Source organism: Electrona antarctica, assembly GCF_951216825.1.
Source record: "Electrona antarctica genome assembly, chromosome: 3".
NCBI lineage: Eukaryota > Metazoa > Chordata > Actinopteri > Myctophiformes > Myctophidae > Electrona > Electrona antarctica.
In genome coordinates, this window is record NC_136808.1 from 59,791,334 (window position 1) to 59,811,386 (window position 20,053).

General features: G+C 41.3%; 1 protein-coding gene and 1 long non-coding RNA gene across 2 annotated transcripts in view; one reads left to right on the forward strand and one right to left on the reverse strand.

Moving 5' to 3' along the window:
* The window catches only part of cUnh16orf87 (chromosome Un C16orf87 homolog), a 15,844-nt gene extending 2,595 nt beyond the window's left edge, over positions 1-13,249 (forward strand). The window contains exons 3-4 of the mRNA XM_079496921.1: positions 5,985-6,164; positions 11,320-13,249. Of these exons, the coding sequence (XP_079353047.1) occupies positions 5,985-6,164; positions 11,320-11,438 (299 nt within the window). The 3' untranslated portion in view covers positions 11,439-13,249. The remainder of the gene's footprint in view (positions 1-5,984; positions 6,165-11,319) is intronic.
* Positions 13,250-14,771: 1,522 nt separating this feature from the next.
* Positions 14,772-17,623, reverse strand: LOC306920270. Its single transcript, XR_013789633.1, has 3 exons — positions 15,736-17,623; positions 14,963-15,398; positions 14,772-14,826 (listed from the first exon to the last, which is right to left on the reverse strand). It is a non-coding gene; the product is annotated as an uncharacterized lncRNA (long non-coding RNA).
* Positions 17,624-20,053: the final 2,430 nt, after the last annotated feature.

Genomic DNA, 20,053 nt, shown 5'->3' on the forward strand with positions numbered 1-20,053 from the left:
TGCTTATTAGAAGCAACTTATTGGGATTGTTTTTCTGTAAACTCGTTTGTAAACATTAGTTGAACAGGTTGTGTGTAGTTGCTTATTTTGTCTCGCTTCCTAAATGTTGTTTAAACCAGCGGTTCTCAAACATTTCTTGTCAAGGACCCCCAAAGTATTTTGTGACCCCTGTACCAGATTTGTCTTGGTACAGAAACAGATTCACAAAATATTTCAAATGTTTCCCCTTTTTGTTTTGTTTTTTGATCTTGTAGATTGGCTATTTTCAAATATCCAATGCTCGTGTGGCCTACTCACTTCTTTTGGGCTTGTTTTCATAGACATAGTTGATTATTTCTCTCGCAAAATCTGACAACACTGGCCCTGGTGGCCCAAACCCAAAAGATACTGTTACATTTGGTGTCTCTCCGGGAAGCAAACTTCTAAAATTAAAACACTGGTCTCTACAGGGACAAAAAAAAACAAGGTTTTGAAGAGCTGGCACAGCTGAGTGATAGTAGCTTTTTGTTTGAGGTAGGTGGAGGGGGGATTGCCCTGGAGGGGGCGGTGGAGGGGGGATTGCCCTGGAGGGGGCATTCCCCTCTACCAGTAAAGATGTCTTCAGTTTCTATTCACTGCCAGTGTGGAAGACTGCAACATCCTGGGTGTTAATTTAATCATTTAAGTCTGAGAGTGTGCCAGTTAGTGTCATTTCGGGACATTTGTACAATTTAGGCATTTGGCAGATGTATGCTTGCCTTGTACACAGAGTGACTTCTCAAGCGAGAGATCAGAGTAAATTGAATCCTAGTCAACAAAGGACAGGGTAAATGGTTACTTAAATAGAGTGCAAAGAAAACACTTATCCACCATAACCCTATGGTTAGTTGACTGGAATCCCTCAGGGCTCTGCAGCACTAGTAGCCGATCAACAGATCTGCTGTTTTAGCTGAATGTTAACAGCGTGGTTAACAGCTGAGCTACAAAGTAAAAGTAGGATACTTTGATGACTTCCTTTTGATGTATCTTGGGTGGGTTGTTAAAAGAAACCAAACATAAATCAAAGAGTCAAGCATCTTTAATAATAATAATAATAAAACTTTATTTGTATAGCACCTTTCATGACATGAAATGTCATGAACATTAAAATAAACAAGAGCAGTAATGCAATACAGTGAGGACATGAAAAACAAAAATCAATTAAAAGCAAGAGTGTAGAAGTGGGTCTTGAGCTGTGCTTTAAAAATGTCTACAGAGGCTGCCTGTCGAAGGTACAGTGGGAGTTTGTTCCACGCCGTCGGCCCGTAGAAGCAAAAAGCTGCTTCCCCGTATTTTTTAGTTGCCATTTTTAGGCAAAGCGAGCAGGCCAGCAGTGGAAGACCTTAGGGGGCGGTTTGGGACATATTTAGGCAGGCAGTCAATGCCAGTCATGTAGGTAGGAAGGTGCGAGACCATTGAGAGCTTTATAAACAAGGAGGATGTCTTGAATGATTCTATGCGCAGCACTTCAATACAACTATTTCAAACAAGGTAACTAGGATACCAGGTAAACATAAAACCTAGCATCTCTCTAAACCTAATCTAAATAACAGTATATGATTTATCTAAACAACAGTAACACATACATGTGTGTATACTATGATAGTGTTAACTTATCACGTGGAAAAACGGGATGAGAAACTTTTCCATGCTATGGCTCATTGTTTCAGCTTGGGGAGAAAATGATTGAACAATACCTCCCTGTGACACGTCGTACAGGCACACACACGTACAGGCACACACACGTACAGGCACACACACACACGTACAGGCACACACACACACACACACACACGCACAGGCACACACACACACACGTACAGGCACACACACGCACACGTACAGGCACACACACGCACACTTCACACTTCTCCTTTTCCTCTGTAACAAAAGGAGGAAATAAATATTTCTGTAGGTCTCTTTTTTCCGAATTAACGTCCTTGTCTAGTTTAGACATCTGGCACAATCTAATTTGGTTAAATGAGAATCAATCTGTGTAGGCGACACAGAGTGGGTCTGCTGTTATTCAAGGATGTTTAACTTTAAACATCCCATTGTTGAATTGTGCAGGGCAGCAAAGTGATGGCATTCCACACAATGGGGAGTGGTTACAGGCTATTGATTACTGTGAGTACTTACTGAGTATTTGTCATGAGTCAGTGTACAGGAGTGTACAGGATGGATGTAGGCCCGACACAATTATTACATAATCTCCTGTGAGCATGTACATAGATCGGATGTTCTGCTATTTTTGAAAAGTTTTTAAAGTATACAATTATTTAGTAATATAATATGGCCATAGTACATTATTGTTTGTCATATCTGCCCTGTGCAAGTTTTTGTTTACAAAGCCTAAAAGGAAAACGGAAATGCAAGTTTTGTTTGTATGTTCCCATTTTCAATGCCAAATACACTGTTACATATGAATCACAGTTACCGTATTTGTATGGTATGTCAACTAGGATAGGGGTTCTCAACGTTTTGGACTGGGGACCCCCGGAAATGCTTTGGCCATGTCTCGCGACCCCTGCCCCCCTTCCCACCCCCAATACAAATTGACCACTACAATAACCTTAATAATAGAGAAAATACATCATAAATAAATACTGAAACCAGATATAATCATTAAGGAAAGTTATGCATGTACTATATGTACTATGTGAACTCTTAATTTCCATTTTCAGCCAATCGGTTGCAAAAATAATAACCTGGGGACCCCCAAATTAATTTGGCGACCCCCCCGAGGTGTCGCGAGCCCCAGGTTGAGAATCCCTGAACTAGGAAGCAGTTTATTTACAAGGTATATTATTAAGGTACAATTGAATTGTGAATTAGTGTATGCTCCTACAAAATGTAATTGTTTTGCATAAATATGACTGCTACCGTCATCCATCCATCCATCCATCCATCCATCCATTCATGCTCAAATGAGACAGAAATGAAGACCAGCCTCAGTTCTGTTGTTGTAGAGACCCTCAGACTCTGCTGTGTGATCATTAAGACCAGCCTCAGTTCTGTTGTTGTAGAGACCCTCAGACTCTGCTGTGTGATCATTAAGACCAGCCTCAGTTCTGTTGTTGTAGAGACCCTCAGACTCTGCTGTGTGATCATTAAGACCAGCCTCAGTTCTGTTGTTGTAGAGACCCTCAGACTCTGCTGTGTGATCATTAAGACCAGCCTCAGTTCTGTTGTTGTAGAGACCCTCAGACTCTGCTGTGTGATCATTAAGACCAGCCTCAGTTCTGTTGTTGTAGAGACCCTCAGACTCTGCTGTGTGATCATTAAGACCAGCCTCAGTTCTGTTGTTGTAGAGACCCTCAGACTCTGCTGTGTGATCATTAAGACCAGCCTCAGTTCTGTTGTTGTAGAGACCCTCAGACTCTGCTGTGTGATCATTAAGACCAGCCTCAGTTCTGTTGTTGTAGAGACCCTCAGACTCTGCTGTGTGATCATTAAGACCAGCCTCAGTTCTGTTGTTGTAGAGACCCTCAGACTCTGCTGTGTGATCATTAAGACCAGCCTCAGTTCTGTTGTTGTAGAGACCCTCAGACTCTGCTGTGTGATCATTAAGACCAGCCTCAGTTCTGTTGTTGTAGAGACCCTCAGACTCTGCTGTGTGATCATTAAGACCAGCCTCAGTTCTGTTGTTGTAGAGACCCTCAGACTCTGCTGTGTGATCATTAAGACCAGCCTCAGTTCTGTTGTTGTAGAGACCCTCAGACTCTGCTGTGTGATCATTAAGACCAGCCTCAGTTCTGTTGTTGTAGAGACCCTCAGACTCTGCTGTGTGATCATTAAGACCAGCCTCAGTTCTGTTGTTGTAGAGACCCTCAGACTCTGCTGTGTGATCATTAAGACCAGCCTCAGTTCTGTTGTTGTAGAGACCCTCAGACTCTGCTGTGTGATCATTTGGCAACAATAATTAGCAGATCTAAATATGCGTCGAGAGCTTTTAGATTCTACTGTTTTTTAGCAAAGATGCCAAAGAGATTTGATGCAGAGAGACAAAAGGAGGCGGGGCTAGTAAAGGGGGAGGGACCCCAGTCAGTGAAGTTTAAGGGTTTAACCCATTCAGGCCTGACGTCGAAATAAAAAAACGTTCGCTTTGAAAGAACATATATTCAAAGATTTGTGCCGCATTTTTATGATTTTTCAAAAATAGCAGACCTACAAGTTCATAGCGCGCCACTCGGTGGCGCGCTATGAGCTTGTAGATCTGCTATTTTTCAATAGCTAAAGTATAACATAATGCTTAGTTAAAACACCAAAAGGGGTTCCCGCCCAAAATGGGTTTAAAGCTATAATATGACACACATGCGTCCTCAGGTCTAAATGGGTTTAAGTGGTTAGCATGCCAAACGCAGACATGGACGTCATGAATTGATTGATTGAAATATTTATTAAGAGTTTTGCAGAATTACAGTACATTTCAAGCACAACTCAATACAAAGACTGTTAACTGTGAGTGGACGACCCAATAAAGCATTACACTTGTTTACAAGAGGGTCCACCTTGTTCAATTCATCAAAACATTTAGAGACGTACAAATAGACACTTCTATATAGACAAAGGACAGAACAGGAATTCATCATAAAGGAGGTAAAAAGGGAAAAGAAACAGTGCTTACAGTGAGGGGAAAAAGTGGTGGGTGGGTGGGGAGGAGGATTCAGATTTTACGGGGGCCAGTTTCGAATTCTAGATCATCCCAATTAAATCAGCCCTTGCATGTTTTAATTTAAAACTAAGTATATCTCAGTTTCCCTGTACCGTCCATCCTGTTTACAGTTCAACAGTTCAACCCTGCAGCACTCTGCTCTATTTTGACATTATTAAAGCAATCTCTCTCTCTCTGTTGAAATTAATTTAATTATTTTAAATGGGCTTTACTGAAATGGGAAACATACGTTGACATATAAGCAGAGCTGTGTCACATTGGAACATTGCATTCAAATAAACTACGCCATGTAGAAAATAAGAACTTAACCCAAAAGTGGCTTAAAAAAAGACCACCCAAAAATGCATAGCTTTTGCTGTTAAAAAATACTACACTCAAACATGCATAGTTTGCATACATCATATTTATGCAAGCATAACTTGGCATAAAAAAAATGACAGCAAGTTTCCTAATATAATTAAATTTTTCAAATGTAATGAAATGTATTTCTCTCTTTCTCTCTCTCTTTTTTATGGCATTGATTCATTCACTGTTCAGTATAAGATTTTATTGTTATTCAATGGGAGGAATGAATGAAGGATTGATTGATTTAATCCTTCATTAACATTAATATTTATTAACAGTTTGCAGAATTACAGTACATTTCAAGCACAAACTCAATACAAAGGCTGTTAACTGTGAGTGGACGACCCAATTAAGCATTACACTTGTTTACAAGAGGGTCCACCTTGTTCAATTCATCAAAACATTTAGAGACGTACAAATAGACACTTCTATATAGACAAAGAACAGAACAGGAAGGAAGGAAGGTTTTATTTTTGTGTACGGACACTTTCTTGACCCATCGGTCCATCCCACATGGGATTATCAGACACAGCAGTTAAAGTCGGGCTCAGCCTCTAACAACCGCGCTCTGACTTGGGGTGCGTTACCGTTACCCGTTCAAATCAAAAACTGGAAATAACGGTACTGGGTCACACACACCAAGACTGCATTTTTGCAGTCTTGGTGTGTGTGACCCAGTACCAAGCAGTGCAGTACACCCACACAGACCTGCACATGAAATATATAACCAATCTATAATACAGTTCATCTATAAGTTCATCTATAATAGAATTTAGTTATACGTCACCCTTCGCCTCCTATCCCATGCCCTATGAAGATACTCTGAAAAAAAACGAAACTAAGGATGTAAATTGCATATCATATACCATTATTTATCATGCCATGGCATGTATCATTTCATACAGTATCTGTGCAGTAAATGCATGTGTTTTCTTCTGTTCTTCAGACAAGTTGGACATAAAACGTAGGAGAACGGAGCGGATTCGCAAAGACCGGATCGACTCCCCTTCGACCAATGACATGGAGAATAGGAGAAGATCCCGGTCCAATAGCCAATCAGATCCCATCCGTAGAGGGCGTGGCAGACCTAAGACAGTGGGACTGAAGAAGCAGGAAGAAGAGAAAGGTACACAGTTATTTGGCATATTATGTCCATATTTCCTCTTTTTCTTTTCGAAAGAAGACAGTTGTTGTAGAATGTAGACAGTATCACACAAAAGTACCCCTCCCCCTCTCCTATAGGCAGGCTAGGTTGAAAGTGGTTATAAGTGTGTTTGTGGGTTTAATAAATATTCAACCAAGTATTAACAAGAACTTGTAAATTAATAATAACTATATTGGATCCATTTGAACACAGGTAATTTTTTTATTGAAAAGTAATGGTTTTGGTCATAAAAGGTTGTCACAGACAGTGACAGCAGGGTCGTTAGTATGAGACTCAGATTGATTGATTGAATAATTTATTAACAGTGTTTCCCCCCCCAAAAAAGCACAGGAAGTACAGTTCTATACCAGGTCTGCTAAAAGGATTAAACGCAAGAAAGCACTATGGCTTGTTTCCATTGGGGTCCTGTATATTCAATACATCATTGAAACATGAAGTGACAGACAAATATACAATACTATGAAAGAAACATTGTATAAATGGGTATTAATCAAAAAGAAGAATATGTACAGTAAACGGTTCAGCTCCGTTCGATACGCTTGGAACCTTTTACAGGGGCCTGGGGGCGGGGGCGGGGGGGGAGACACTGTATGTGTTAACGGTTAACCGCCTAGAAAGGTCTCCACCAGCAGCAGATTGGTGTGTACATAACAACAGGTGACAACACACTGCTTTCAGTGTGTTGTCACTGCAATCACAGGACAGAACAAAATAAAAAATAAAAACCACATGAAACGGGTGAAAAACAAAGATTCTGGGGGTCCCCAGTTCAAATATGATTATTTGGGAAAAACCTGTGTTTGGTCTCCTTATTACACAAGTAGGCGTTCACATCTCACATTTCAACTGCAGGACAATTAGCAGGACAATAATTAACAAGTTAACCAGTGCTCTTGCCCATGTTGACATAGTTTCTGCGACAACGGGAGTTAGTTACTAACAAAAGGAGTGCTACTGCTTCCTATCTCTTCTAGATGCGAATAAATCTGTCTTTTTAACTATACACTCCAGATTAGCCTGTCTCTCTCTAGACATGTAATGAGCCGTTTTGTAAACAAATCCCCCTTCCCAGAAACTAATAATTATCCACATAAACATAGTCATGCACATTTATTGTTACATTTTTTATTACCTTATTAGTTCTGTCACCCAGCTGATGGCTGCTTATTTTAGAAGACATTATCAGCCTCAGGTCTTCAAGGGCCACTTCACCAGCCTCAGGTCTTCAAGGGCCACTTCACCCGCTTTGCAACCAGATCTTATTTTACACTAAACACTAAAAGGGGTTCCAGTCCTGAATGGGTTAATGTTTGGGAGACACTTTCCTGGGGGTTTTATGTGGGTAATATGTTTTTTTAGATATAGATATATAGTGCATGTATAAAGTGAGTGGCAAAGTGAGTTTAATGTTGTTTAAAGGACAACTTTAGTTTTTTTCAACCAAGGTTCATGTTTTAGGATGTTATTAGAGAAAGTAAAAGATGAGTGTTATTTTTTTTTCATTTGCTGTTTTTTTTTGCTTTCGTTTTAGGGATTTTAGCTGTTTTTGATAGGGGCATTCGAGCATGGGGCTAAATATGTATTTTTTTACAAAATATTATGGCGATTTATTTTAATTTTTATTTACTATAGTCCTAATAAACCCCAGGAAATTACATCTGGCCACAAAAAAATCACAGGATCTACTGAATGTGAAGGTAGCCTACTGGGGGGAAGCCACACTGTGTGTCATAGGCTCAATGTCAGTTTGACACATTCAGTAGATCTCGTGATGTTTTGTGGCCAGATAAAATTTCCTGGGGTTTATTAGGACTATAGTAAATAATTAAAAAATAAATTGCTATAAAATGTTGTAAAACAATACATATTTAGCCCCATGCTCGAATGCCCCCGCCCCCCTGTCAAAAACAGCTAAAATCCCTAAAACGAAAGAAAGCAGCAAATGAAAAAAAAATAACACTCATCTTTTAGTTTCTCTAATAACATCCTAAAACATGAACCTTGGTTGAAAAAAACTAAAGTTGTCCTTTAACGTAATTTAATGCAAGCCGATAGGACGTTTCTGTTTGGATGTATGGGCTGTCAAGGCCAGAAAGTAGTTTTTTGCCACTCAGTGGGCGTTCCCGCATAACTTCCGGGTATGATGATAATGTCACACGCATGCCCTCTATTTTAGTATTTCAAAGTGTCTGTGATGTCATGGACACTGGTCTCACTACTGGATTACTACAATTACCATAATGCTTTTGTGCACTCACCCCACCTTGTGGATAGGGGGAGGGCTGTCTTGAGGCAAATTCCAATAGAGGGTATGCGTGACATCATCATCAAACCAGGAAGTTATGCAGGAACGCCTACTGAGTGGCAAAAAACTACTTTCTGGCCTTGACAGCCCATACATCCACACAGAAAAGTCATATCTGATTGCATTAAACAACATTAAACAATGTTAAACTCACTTTGCCTGTTGCTTTGCCACTCGATTTGCCACTCGATGTGCCATTCACTTTAATGCGCATACTCTCTATACCCACAATCTCAGCCACTCGGCTGAGTCGGCTCACTCGCACTCGGAACATAGAAACATGGGTTTTTCAGAAAACCTTTCAGGATTTATAAGACATTTGTAGAATCGTCCTCAGGTCTAAATCACCGCACAATTTAGCAGTGGTGTTAATTAACTTGTACAGTATTTTGGCTTTTATTGGAGTATTTCCAATTTTCAAATAATTTTACTTCTACTCCACTGCATCTCAAAGGCGACTATTGTACTTATACTCCACTGCAATTATTTGAAAACTTAGTTGCTAGTTACTTTCTAGATGTTCATTATAATTACAAAACCACTTCAGACCTATACTTTGGCAATTTAATATAGCCGATGCCGTACAAGCTCGTTGTGAGGTTGTAGATCTGCTATCTTCAAACGATTTTTATAAATTTTTAATACATTCGTGAAAGAGGACCTCCTGCATAATGAGTATTTTTAACTTTTGGCACTTTTAAGTACCGGTATATCCTGATTCCAATACTTTTGCACTCATTTTGCACTTGTAACAGACAATAGGGTACTGATACTTTCAATCACATGAAACACAACATGACTAATACTTTAACTGAGAGTGTACTAATGAGACCAAACGGACCGGTACGGTACATTGGTACATGTTGTACTCTCTCACAGTAACAGACCAAAAGGACCGGTACATGGTACATTGGTACATGTTGTACTCTCTCACAGTAACAGACCAAACGGACCGGTACGGTACATTGGTACATGTTGTACTCTCTCACAGTAACAGACCAAAAGGACCGGTACATGGTACATTGGTACATGTTGTACTCTCTCACAGTAACAGACCAAAAGGACCGGTACATGGTACATTGGTACATGTTGTACTCTCTCACAGTAACAGACCAAACGGACCGGTACATTGGTACATGTTGTACTCTCTCACAGTAACAGACCAAACGGACCGGTACATTGGTACATGTTGTACTCTCTCACAGTAACAGACCAAACGGACCGGTACGGTACATTGGTACATGTTGTACTCTCTCACAGTAACAGATGGTTAAATCAAGTGAACAGAAGTGCAGTCATGTTAACATGTAAACCTCATGAACCAGTTTGACTGTGCCAACTTGTCTAACTCACATGACCTACTTCACCTCTTCACACCCAAGTGACAGTTGATCTGCCTGCTGTGACCTGTCTCTTTGAATAGTGGAGTATAAAGACACTATTTACCGTTGTTAATTAAGTTCTTGCTATGGAGTGGACTGGACTGTTCAGGTTGATTGATTCGACATCTGTCTGACTGTAAATCCCTCCTTTTCGGTTTATATATTTGTCACTTAACCCATTTTTGGGCGGGAACCCCTTTTGGTGTTTCTAGCATTATGTTATACTTTAGCTATTGAAAAATAGCAGATCTACAAGCTCATAGCGCCGCGCTATGAGCTTGTAGGTCTGCTATTTTTGAAAAATCGTGAAAATGTGCCTCAAATCTTTGAATATATATTCTTTCAGAGTTTCAACTGAAATCTTTGCTTCTGGGGAGGTCCCTGGAACAACATATTTTCAGATGGGGGTCGGCGGCATATATATATAATTTTTGGGGTCCTTGACATGAAATATTGAGAACCACTGATACAGAAACATGAGGTTTTTCAGGAAAAAAATACATTTTTTAAATGTCGACGTCAGGCCTAAATGGGTTAAGGGATTATGCTCCCTATCATCAGATTTATGGAGGATAATTTGTTCTTTGTTAATGTGTAGGACTTTAACATAGGCTTGTTAGTGTTACATCATTGTTGAATGAAGTCGTTCAACTGACCTTATTTGCAAAAATGTTGTTCAGTTAGGAAATGCTGCTTTAAATACCAAATCACAAGAAGTGAATTAAAAATGATGGCATGTTCCTTAAAATGATCTTTATTACATTACTAAACTGTTTCAATTAATGTTCAGTTCCTGGCCTAGCTTGGCTGGGTTTGGCCATCTAAAAGCACAAGTACAATAAGGTTTTATGTTCCTTTAAAAAAATGATGTAAAATGATGACCCAATTGCAAAGTTCCAAACTGCACCCACAGATACAGCCCCAAGCGATTAGCCATACTTTAGCTCAGGGGTGGGCAACTGGGGCCCCGGGGGCCACATGTGGCCCCCACCTTCACTTAATGCGGCCCGCAGGTTAATATCAGAATACTGATATAGTATTGATTTCAGCTGTTACAATTCCAAACATGCAAACACGACACGATTTGATTATACTTAATGACTAGTATTAAAATATTGTATTTTTGTGTCCTTTTTATTTAGTTCATAAGGTTATCATAACTAAAACTAAATGCATTTGAAAATCAATAAAAAGGTTACTTTTCGGGATTCTAATAAAAAAAAGCAGTATTTCAATTCAAATATAGCAAAAATAGCTGATCTACAAGATCAAAACGCGTTGCGCTGCGACGCGTTTTGAGCTTGTAGGTATTTTTGCTAAGACAGTAATATGCACTGTGGCCCTCCTGGAGTGAATGTGGAAATATAGTGGCCATCGTCAAAGTTGCCCATCCCTGCTTTAGCTAATCCATGTTCTATTCTGTCCACAGAGAAACAAGAAAAGGAAGTGGACATATATGCTAACCTGTCTGACGAGAAGGCCTTCGTGTTCTCTGTGGCCCTCGCTGAGATCAACCGGAAGATCCTGGGACAAAGACTCATCCTATAAACAACCTGTCTGACGAGAAGGCCTTCGTGTTCTCTGTGGCCCTCGCTGAGATCAACCGGAAGATCCTGGGACAAAGACTCATCCTATAAACATGAGAAGGCCTTCGTGTTCTCTGTGGCCCTCGCTGAGATCAACCGAAAGATCCTGGGACAAAGACTCATCCTATAAATCCGCCCCATGCCCCTGGGACACTGTACCTGAGGATGGGCCAAAGAGAACCTTTTAGACTCCGTCGACATGAGAAGACACGTGACCAACCCAACATGATACGTGGATCTGGCGGAAGCTGATCTTTGATCTTTTCTTGAAGGCCTTTTCTTTTCAGTGATTGGCTGATGCCTGGGTGAAGGGGGCGGAGCGAGAGACTTGAGACTAAAGGGAGTGGTTGTTCAGATGGACCGACTAGCGCCCTGTTTTAAAGCGTTATGTACGCACTACGCACACAGCCCCACCGACCCACAGAGCGTTGTAGCTTTGTTATGAACTAAATGCCCCAGAGATGTTATGTTAGCTCATATGTTAGCTCACGGAGAAAATACCTGTGATTCCTTGTGCTGCCAGTTCAATTGATATGAATACGTATGTGATTTTTGTAGATTAACGACTTAAACCCAATATTTAGTTGACCGGTGCTGGGGCGGATCCCCAATATCATAAAATCTGCAAAATACAGATTCCACTGGGCGCCATAGTGTTTGCTTCCAGCTGCGGCGCGGTATAGCCTAGTGCTTGTGATTCCACCAGAAGCTCTTTTTGTGAGAAAGATTGTCATATTGACATAATCCACCAGTCATAATATCTAAGCTTAAGGCACACCAAAATCTTTGTCCTGTCCATCAGGGCTCTATATTAGGGGCCCCTTACAGTTTTTGCCTTACACTAAATATCCTCGAAAATAGCCCATATGCAAGCTCACAACATGTCTACAGATCATCTATTTTTGCCAGATGTTCACACCCAGAATAGAGACGAGGAGAAATGAACTCCATGAAGAGCATTCCAATGTCTTTCCCAACATTTCATCCATATGACCTCTATCAAGGTCCACAAACGTTGGTGTGACAGAGACCTCTTTGCTTGGCTATTTTGGAGCGCAGTATTCTCTTTTCAAATAGAAGCGAAGTGAAGCTGCTGTGCATTTAATTATTTTAATTTAAGAGATATACAGTAAGTGAACTTTTAAATGGCCAAGTGTGGCTTAACACCCAGAGAGAGACTTGTCATATTTAGGGATGTGGATCGTTCATTTCTATTGATACTGATTCCGCTAAGGATACTGCTTATCGGTCCCCCTATCAATACTTTTCTATCATTTGGTGGAATGATGGGAATAAAAAAAAAAACAGGAATGTATTGCTTTTTTATTTCTTTATTTAAATGAAGTTGTTGAATGTTAAATAATATGTTTGGCCTATCATTACAATACTAGACATTCCAAATATTCTACCGAAACCGAAAAATGTGCTAAATATTGAACAAACTGGTTTATGTTGCCCGAGTCTCTTGTTCTCACTCTGGCATAGACTGATGTATGTACTGTTGTCATTGTCAGGCATCAGGCAACGCTGAATCAGAGCTTGTAGATGTGTTCTCTTTGGATGTTACACTGTTGAGGTTGAGTTGCTTTGATATCGGTGTGTTCAACTGAATTCAAAAACTTGGTTAGACAATTAGAACGTTTTTTTGTACACTGATTTGAGTACATGACTTGACCCTCGTCTGTCCACTAGACGCGGTAGTATTGATAAGCAAAATCCTTTTAGATTTTCAGGTCTGCAATTCGAAACCAGGTCCTTAATAGAACCAGCTTTCCATCCCTGATCCAGTCATATTTGAACCAGTTGCAGCCATCAAGTTGATCTGATATGCTTGTTTTTTGTCTCTTCTGAGCGGCAGTGTATGTTTTGAATAGATTTAGCCGATTAAGACCTGAGGTGGATTCTACAAATGCCTTCTAAATCCTATATCGTTGCTGTCGGGCAGAAACCTCTTATCTCCATATTATAACATTTTGTGTTTTTCAGTTAATGCCTTACTTTGATCATACTACAGTGTGCGTCACACAAAAGCATCAAACGTAGCAGATCTTGGACATATGAGGTTTCCACCCAACAGAGACGATGCTTTCCTGGTTTCAGTCAAGGACTGTCTAAAGAGGACGAGACGCGAAGACCGTACGGGCGACACCATGTTGCTTATGGTGCTCCATGGAAGGAAAGAAACATGCGCAGTTCAGACCAAGGAAGCTGAACGCGGAAGTGTTGGCTGCATATAGCCCATTGCGCATGTTTCTTTCCTTCCATGGAGCACCATAAGCAACATGGCGTCGCCCGTACGGTCTTCGCGTCTCGTCCTCTTTAGACAGTCCTTGGTTTCAGTGGGTTGAATGGGAACGCTGGTTTCAGTGGGTTGAATGGGAACGCCTGGTTTCAGTGGGTTGAATGGGAACGCTGGTTTCAGTGGGTTGAATGGGAACGCCTGGTTTCAGTGGGTTGAATGGGAACGCCTGGTTTCAGTGGGTTGAATGGGAACGCTGGTTTCAGTGTGTTGAATGGGAACGCCTGGTTTCAGTGGGTTGAATGGGAACGCCTGGTTTCAGTGGGTTGAATGGGAACGCTGGTTTCAGTGTGTTGAATGGGAACGCTGGTTTCAGTGGGTTGAATGGGAACGCTGGTTTCAGTGGGTTGAATGGGAACGCTTCCTGATTTCAGTGGGTTGAATGGGAACGCTTCCTGGTTTCAGTGGGTTGAATGGGAACGCTGGTTTCAGTGGGTTGAATGGGAACGCTTCCTGGTTTCAGTGGGTTGAATGGGAACGCTTCCTGGTTTCAGTGGGTTGAATGGGAACGCTGGTTTCAGTGGGTTGAATGGGAACGCTGGTTTCAGTGGGTTGACTGGGAACGCTGGTTTCAGTGGGTTGAATGGGAACGCCTGGTTTCAGTGGGTTGAATGGGAACGCTGGTTTCAGTGGGTTGAATGGGAACGCTGGTTTCAGTGGGTTGAATGGGAACGCCTGGTTTCAGTGGGTTGAATGGGAACGCTTCCTGATTTCAGTGGGTTGAATGGGAACGCTTCCTGGTTTCAGTGGGTTGAATGGGAACGCTGGTTTCAGTGGGTTGAATGGGAACGCTTCCTGGTTTCAGTGGGTTGAATGGGAACGCTTCCTGGTTTCAGTGGGTTGAATGGGAACGCTGGTTTCAGTGGGTTGAATGGGAACGCTTCCTGGTTTCAGTGGGTTGAATGGGAACGCTTCCTGGTTTCAGTGGGTTGAATGGGAACGCTGGTTTCAGTGGGTTGAATGGGAACGCTGGTTTCAGTGGGTTGAATGGGAACGCTGGTTTCAGTGGGTTGAATGGGAACGCCTGGTTTCAGTGGGTTGACTGGGAACGCTGGTTTCAGTGTGTTGAATGGGAACGCTGGTTTCAGTGGGTTGAATGGGAACGCCTGGTTTCAGTGGGTTGAATGGGAACGCCTGGTTTCAGTGGGTTGAATGGGAACGCTGGTTTCAGTGGGTTGAATGGGAACGCTGGTTTCAGTGGGTTGAATGGGAACGCTGGTTTCAGTGGGTTGACTGGGAACACCTGGTTTCAGTGGGTTGAATGGGAACGCTGGTTTCAGTGGGTTGAATGGGAACGCTGGTTTCAGTGGGTTGAATGGGAACGCTGGTTTCAGTGGGTTGAATGGGAACGCTGGTTTCAGTGGGTTGAATGGGAACGCTGGTTTCAGTGGGTTGAATGGGAACGCTGGTTTCAGTGGGTTGAATGGGAACACCTGGTTTCAGTGGGTTGAATGGGAACGCTGGTTTCAGTGGGTTGAATGAGAACGCTGGTTTCAGTGGGTTGAATGGGAACGCTGGTTTCAGTGGGTTGACTGGGAACGCTGGTTTCAGTGGGTTGAATGGGAACGCCTGGTTTCAGTGGGTTGAATGGGAACGCTGGTTTCAGTGGGTTGACTGGGAACGCTGGTTTCAGTGGGTTGAATGGGAACGCCTGGTTTCAGTGGGTTGAATGGGAACGCCTGGTTTCAGTGGGTTGAATGGGAACGCCTGGTTTCAGTGGGTTGAATGGGAACGCCTGGTTTCAGTGGGTTGAATGGGAACGCCTGGTTTCATTGGGTTGAATGGGAACGCCTGGTTTCAGTGGGTTGAATGGGAACGCTGGTTTCAGTGGGTTGAATGGGAACGCCTGGTTTCAGTGGGTTGACTGGGAACGCTGGTTTCAGTGGGTTGAATGGGAACGCCTGGTTTCAGTGGGTTGAATGGGAACGCTTCCTGGTTTCAGTGGGTTGAATGGGAACGCCTGGTTTCAGTGGGTTGAATGGGAACGCTGTGTGTTTCTGCTATGTTGAAAACGCCAGTGGTGGTGTGATGAGCTGACCCGTCTGTTCTGAATCTGTGCTTCGCGATCACAGTCTATTTTTTTATCTGGTCGCAGAGAGTTGGGATATTTTCAACTTGTGCGTTAACATTGATGAGCGTTTTAGAAGAGGACCGTGCCCTTCCAGCTGTGGAAAAAATGCTTTGGTGGACACAGCCTTCAGTTTGTTGATCTCCTCATCTCAGAATACTAACTGTGCTACCAAAATATTTCATTATTCCACCTGAAGCCTGGGAACTACAGGAATATAAAAATGCATCTATCATTTTTTAAATGATAGGCATTCTGTTACACGGTATAGACGTATTATCTTGTCAGTGATCTCAAGCAAATGGTAAAGATAGGTGATAGTACTGTACCTGCTCAATACTTGACTACCATTTGCTTCACAATCAATGTTTATATTTACATGCACGGTCATTATAACATTTCCCAGCCCATTTAAAGAAACACCCTGCACCGTCAAAACGGCCACCTTTCAGGAATGTAGAAAAAAAAGAACCTGTGTTCCTTCCAATGCGTTCTCGTTTTTATTGGTTCAATATTTATAAAAGGTACCCATACCACTTTCAACCTAACGTCTATTTTGGGCATGTCATTATGGTTGGAAATTTGAAAAAAAGAAGTTGAACATTTGTCAAAAACAATGTCTACATGCCCACAATGGCATATGAATTATAGAATTGCGTATTAACTGTATTCTCAAGATACAAGGTTTCTCTTTCTGACAGCAATGATATGCAGACTATTTAAATGATATATATAATATGTGAATTGTTTTACTTTGTCCTGTGTATAGTCAGAAATAAAGCCCAATGTATTTTGTCGTACGGCTGTGTTGCACACCGAAGATAGCAGATCTACAAGAGATGTAAACTAGCACAATGCCCCTTTCAGAATGCAATGCCCCTTGGGTTGTGCAATGCCTGTCGTGCTCCTTGCCAGTACTTTGAGGAAAACTCTGTCCAAATGCAATCAATTCAAACAATACTTTCAATATGTGTTTAAAAAAAAAAAAAAAAAAAAAAGGATGGGACAACAGCTAATGATGTCCTTTTGGAACAGTTTTTACACCTTTTACAAAAACTGAATCGAAAGGCATATGTGATTTTTAAATTGAGCAAACCAAATATTACATTTGCTTTTGTGATGTGCACTGCTTTTAAATACTTAAGCTCTATTTAAAGAATATGACCTATCTACAATGTGATGCAACAACAAAGGTATATTTTTGAAATGTTTTTACACGTTTTGCCTACAGTAAGTACAGTATATGACATGCACAAAATAGAGACGTAAGGGTTGAAGTGTATAAGCACAGATGGCTGTGAAAGGAGCTTGTTTTGATTGGTTATTCCCATGTAGCAACCTGTACCTTACATTCAGTGGCTGGTTGTTTTGATTGGTTATTCCCATGTAGCAACCTGTACCTTACATTCAGTGGCTGGTTGTTTTGATTGGTTATTCCCATGTAGCAACCTGTACCTTACATTCAGTGGCTGGTTGTTTTGATTGGTTATTCCCATGTAGCAACCTGTACCTTACATTCAGTGGCTGGTTGTTTTGATTGGTTATTCCCATGTAGCAACCTGTACCTTACATTCAGTGGCTGGTTGTTTTGATTGGTTATTCCCATGTAGCAACCTGTACCTTACATTCAGTGGCTGGTGTGTAACGTCGGGTAACCTATGATGTAACTTAGGTTAACCTCAGTGTTGCTGAATACTGTAACTACTCAACTGTAATACTGAGAGACACATTTTTGTTGATATGAAAAAAAACTTGTCCTCAAATAAATTATTATTGGTAGAATAAATAAGGTGTGTGTGTGTGTGTGTGTGTGTGTGATACTACAAAGACGATGTGGGAAATCGTCAGAGGAACATAATGGCATTTTAATATGTATTTGTGTAAATTATAGGTGTAAAAACATTTATGTAAATGAGTGGATGGGTAGAGATAGATATGTGTGCGTGCGTGCATATGCATACTAGGTTCGGTTGCATGATTGCCATCTGTTGGTGAAAATGATGTAGGGCAGCCAAACGAGCTTCTTTATTTGGGTGTGATTAAGGCACATGATTTATGGCACATTAGTTTATAGTAGGATGTGAATTGAAATATTCAGTAGGCCTATTCCCAGTTACTGAAAGGCCAAGTTCCCATTGATGGGTCATGAAATTAGCAAAACACCTAGATTATAATGATGATATAAAGAATGTAGGCCTATATTCGTAAGTAGCCTACAGTAAGTTGAGCCACCCCTTGTTGGCTCAAAGCATAATCAAAATCGATCATGTGACCAAATAGTGACGAGGAAGACATTAACTGTAAAGGTAAGAACCTGAACCACGTGGTAGTTAGACGTGTCCAAAGTCTATGATAACTTTAATCATGTGATTAAGTTTAGACCAAAATAGATCATTTTAAATGCATTTCATAAAGTTAGCATGAAAGTGCACCATGTTAGCTAGGGGCGGATTACGCCAGGTACCTGGCGATGCGATTACATATCGATTCGGAAGGTCACGATTCGATTAATCCCGATTAATCCTGATTAATCGGGCTACGTTACGATTCGATTTAATCCCGATTAATCATGATTAATCACTCACTGTTAATCACTCAGTCACTGTGTGACTAATAAACAAAGTGCTTTCTAATGATTATGAATATATATATTATTTCACAGTGCACCTTTTTAACTCAAATCTTTGCTTCTGGGGGGGGTCCATAGAACAAAATATTTTCAGATGGGGTCCGTGGCCAAATACAGAACAGCAATAAACAGATGAATCGAACACTCAGGCCAGCTCCTCCCCGTCAAACTCTTAGAAACATTAATGAGTTTGTACAAGCATACAACAAATATATTTTAATAATGACATAAGATGTCATGTCATTAACAAATAAAGAAATACATGGGCAGGATTTCGGTTGACGTCAGCAGCACTCTGTCAAATTGTCTTTATTCTTTGTTAGGACAAAAAGGTGCTTTTCTTTGTTTCCTTATTCAGGGATTTAATTTTCAGTTACTGAAGTGTCATTAAGGAAGCTTGGGGTCAGTTCTTGAGACTATATATGTTGCACTTTTCTGTTTGTTTGCACACATTAAGGAGCATTTGGTTTAAAGTGTATGGCAACATTTTGGATTGTATGACGTTGAGGGGACACGGGAACTCGATACAACTCACAACGTGTGCTAGCCCTGAAACATGACTGCCATGATAATCATCATGACAGTCATGACGCAACTGCAGCCTGTTTTACGCGATCGCTACATTTACAGTCCAAACGTGTATATAAACATTCCGTTTTCAAATATAAAGTATTCACAATTTGTCCCACGGGTGTTAGAAATTTGCTGGTACAGCGATTAGCATTGCTGCATCCCGCGTTGTTTAATAAAAAGCATTTTTATCCGAGCTCCCCGGCTACTTTTCTTAAACGGGGTTCGTTTGGGAAATTCAAAGTTGCACACCGGGAGCGCACTCGCCTATTAGTCTGTATTGGCAGTGCTGTCAGCGTGCCTATATCGAACACACCCAGTGTTTCAAACTGCCACACTCCTCCCGACCAATAGGGGCGCGTAGTTGAAAGCCAATGGCAAAAAAACGGCTCGGATAAAAATGCTTTTTATTAAACAACGCGGGATGCAGCAATGCTAATCGCTGTACCAACAAATCTCTAACACCCGTGGGACAAATTGTGAGTACTTTATATTTGAAAACGGAATGTTTATATACACGTTTGGACTGTAAATGTAGCGATCGCGTAAAACAGGCTGCAGTTGCGTCATGACTGTCATGATGATTATCATGGCAGTCATGTTTCAGGGCTAAACGTGTGCAAGTTGTGAAAACAAATACAGTGGGAACAAGATGATATTGCCCACTGACATCCAGAGATGCAGTCAAGACAACCATCCCGATCCCGAACACACGGACACAGCCGTGGCCCATGCACTCAGAAAAGGCGACTAGAATTACGAAGTCCATCGGCACTTTTATTGCAAAGGATTTACATTCATATTCGGTCGTGGAGACTAGCGACGGATTCCAGGCCATGTTATGCACTTTGGAGCCACACTACATCGTCCCATCTCGGCCACATTTCACAGACGGTCGATGATGTGAGTTTTATCGAGTTCTCCTGTCCCCTCAACCTCAGTTACAATCCAAAATGTTGGTAACTCGTTCTGTTTTGGTTGTTGAAAGCTAAAGCGTGTGCGAGCGCTGTG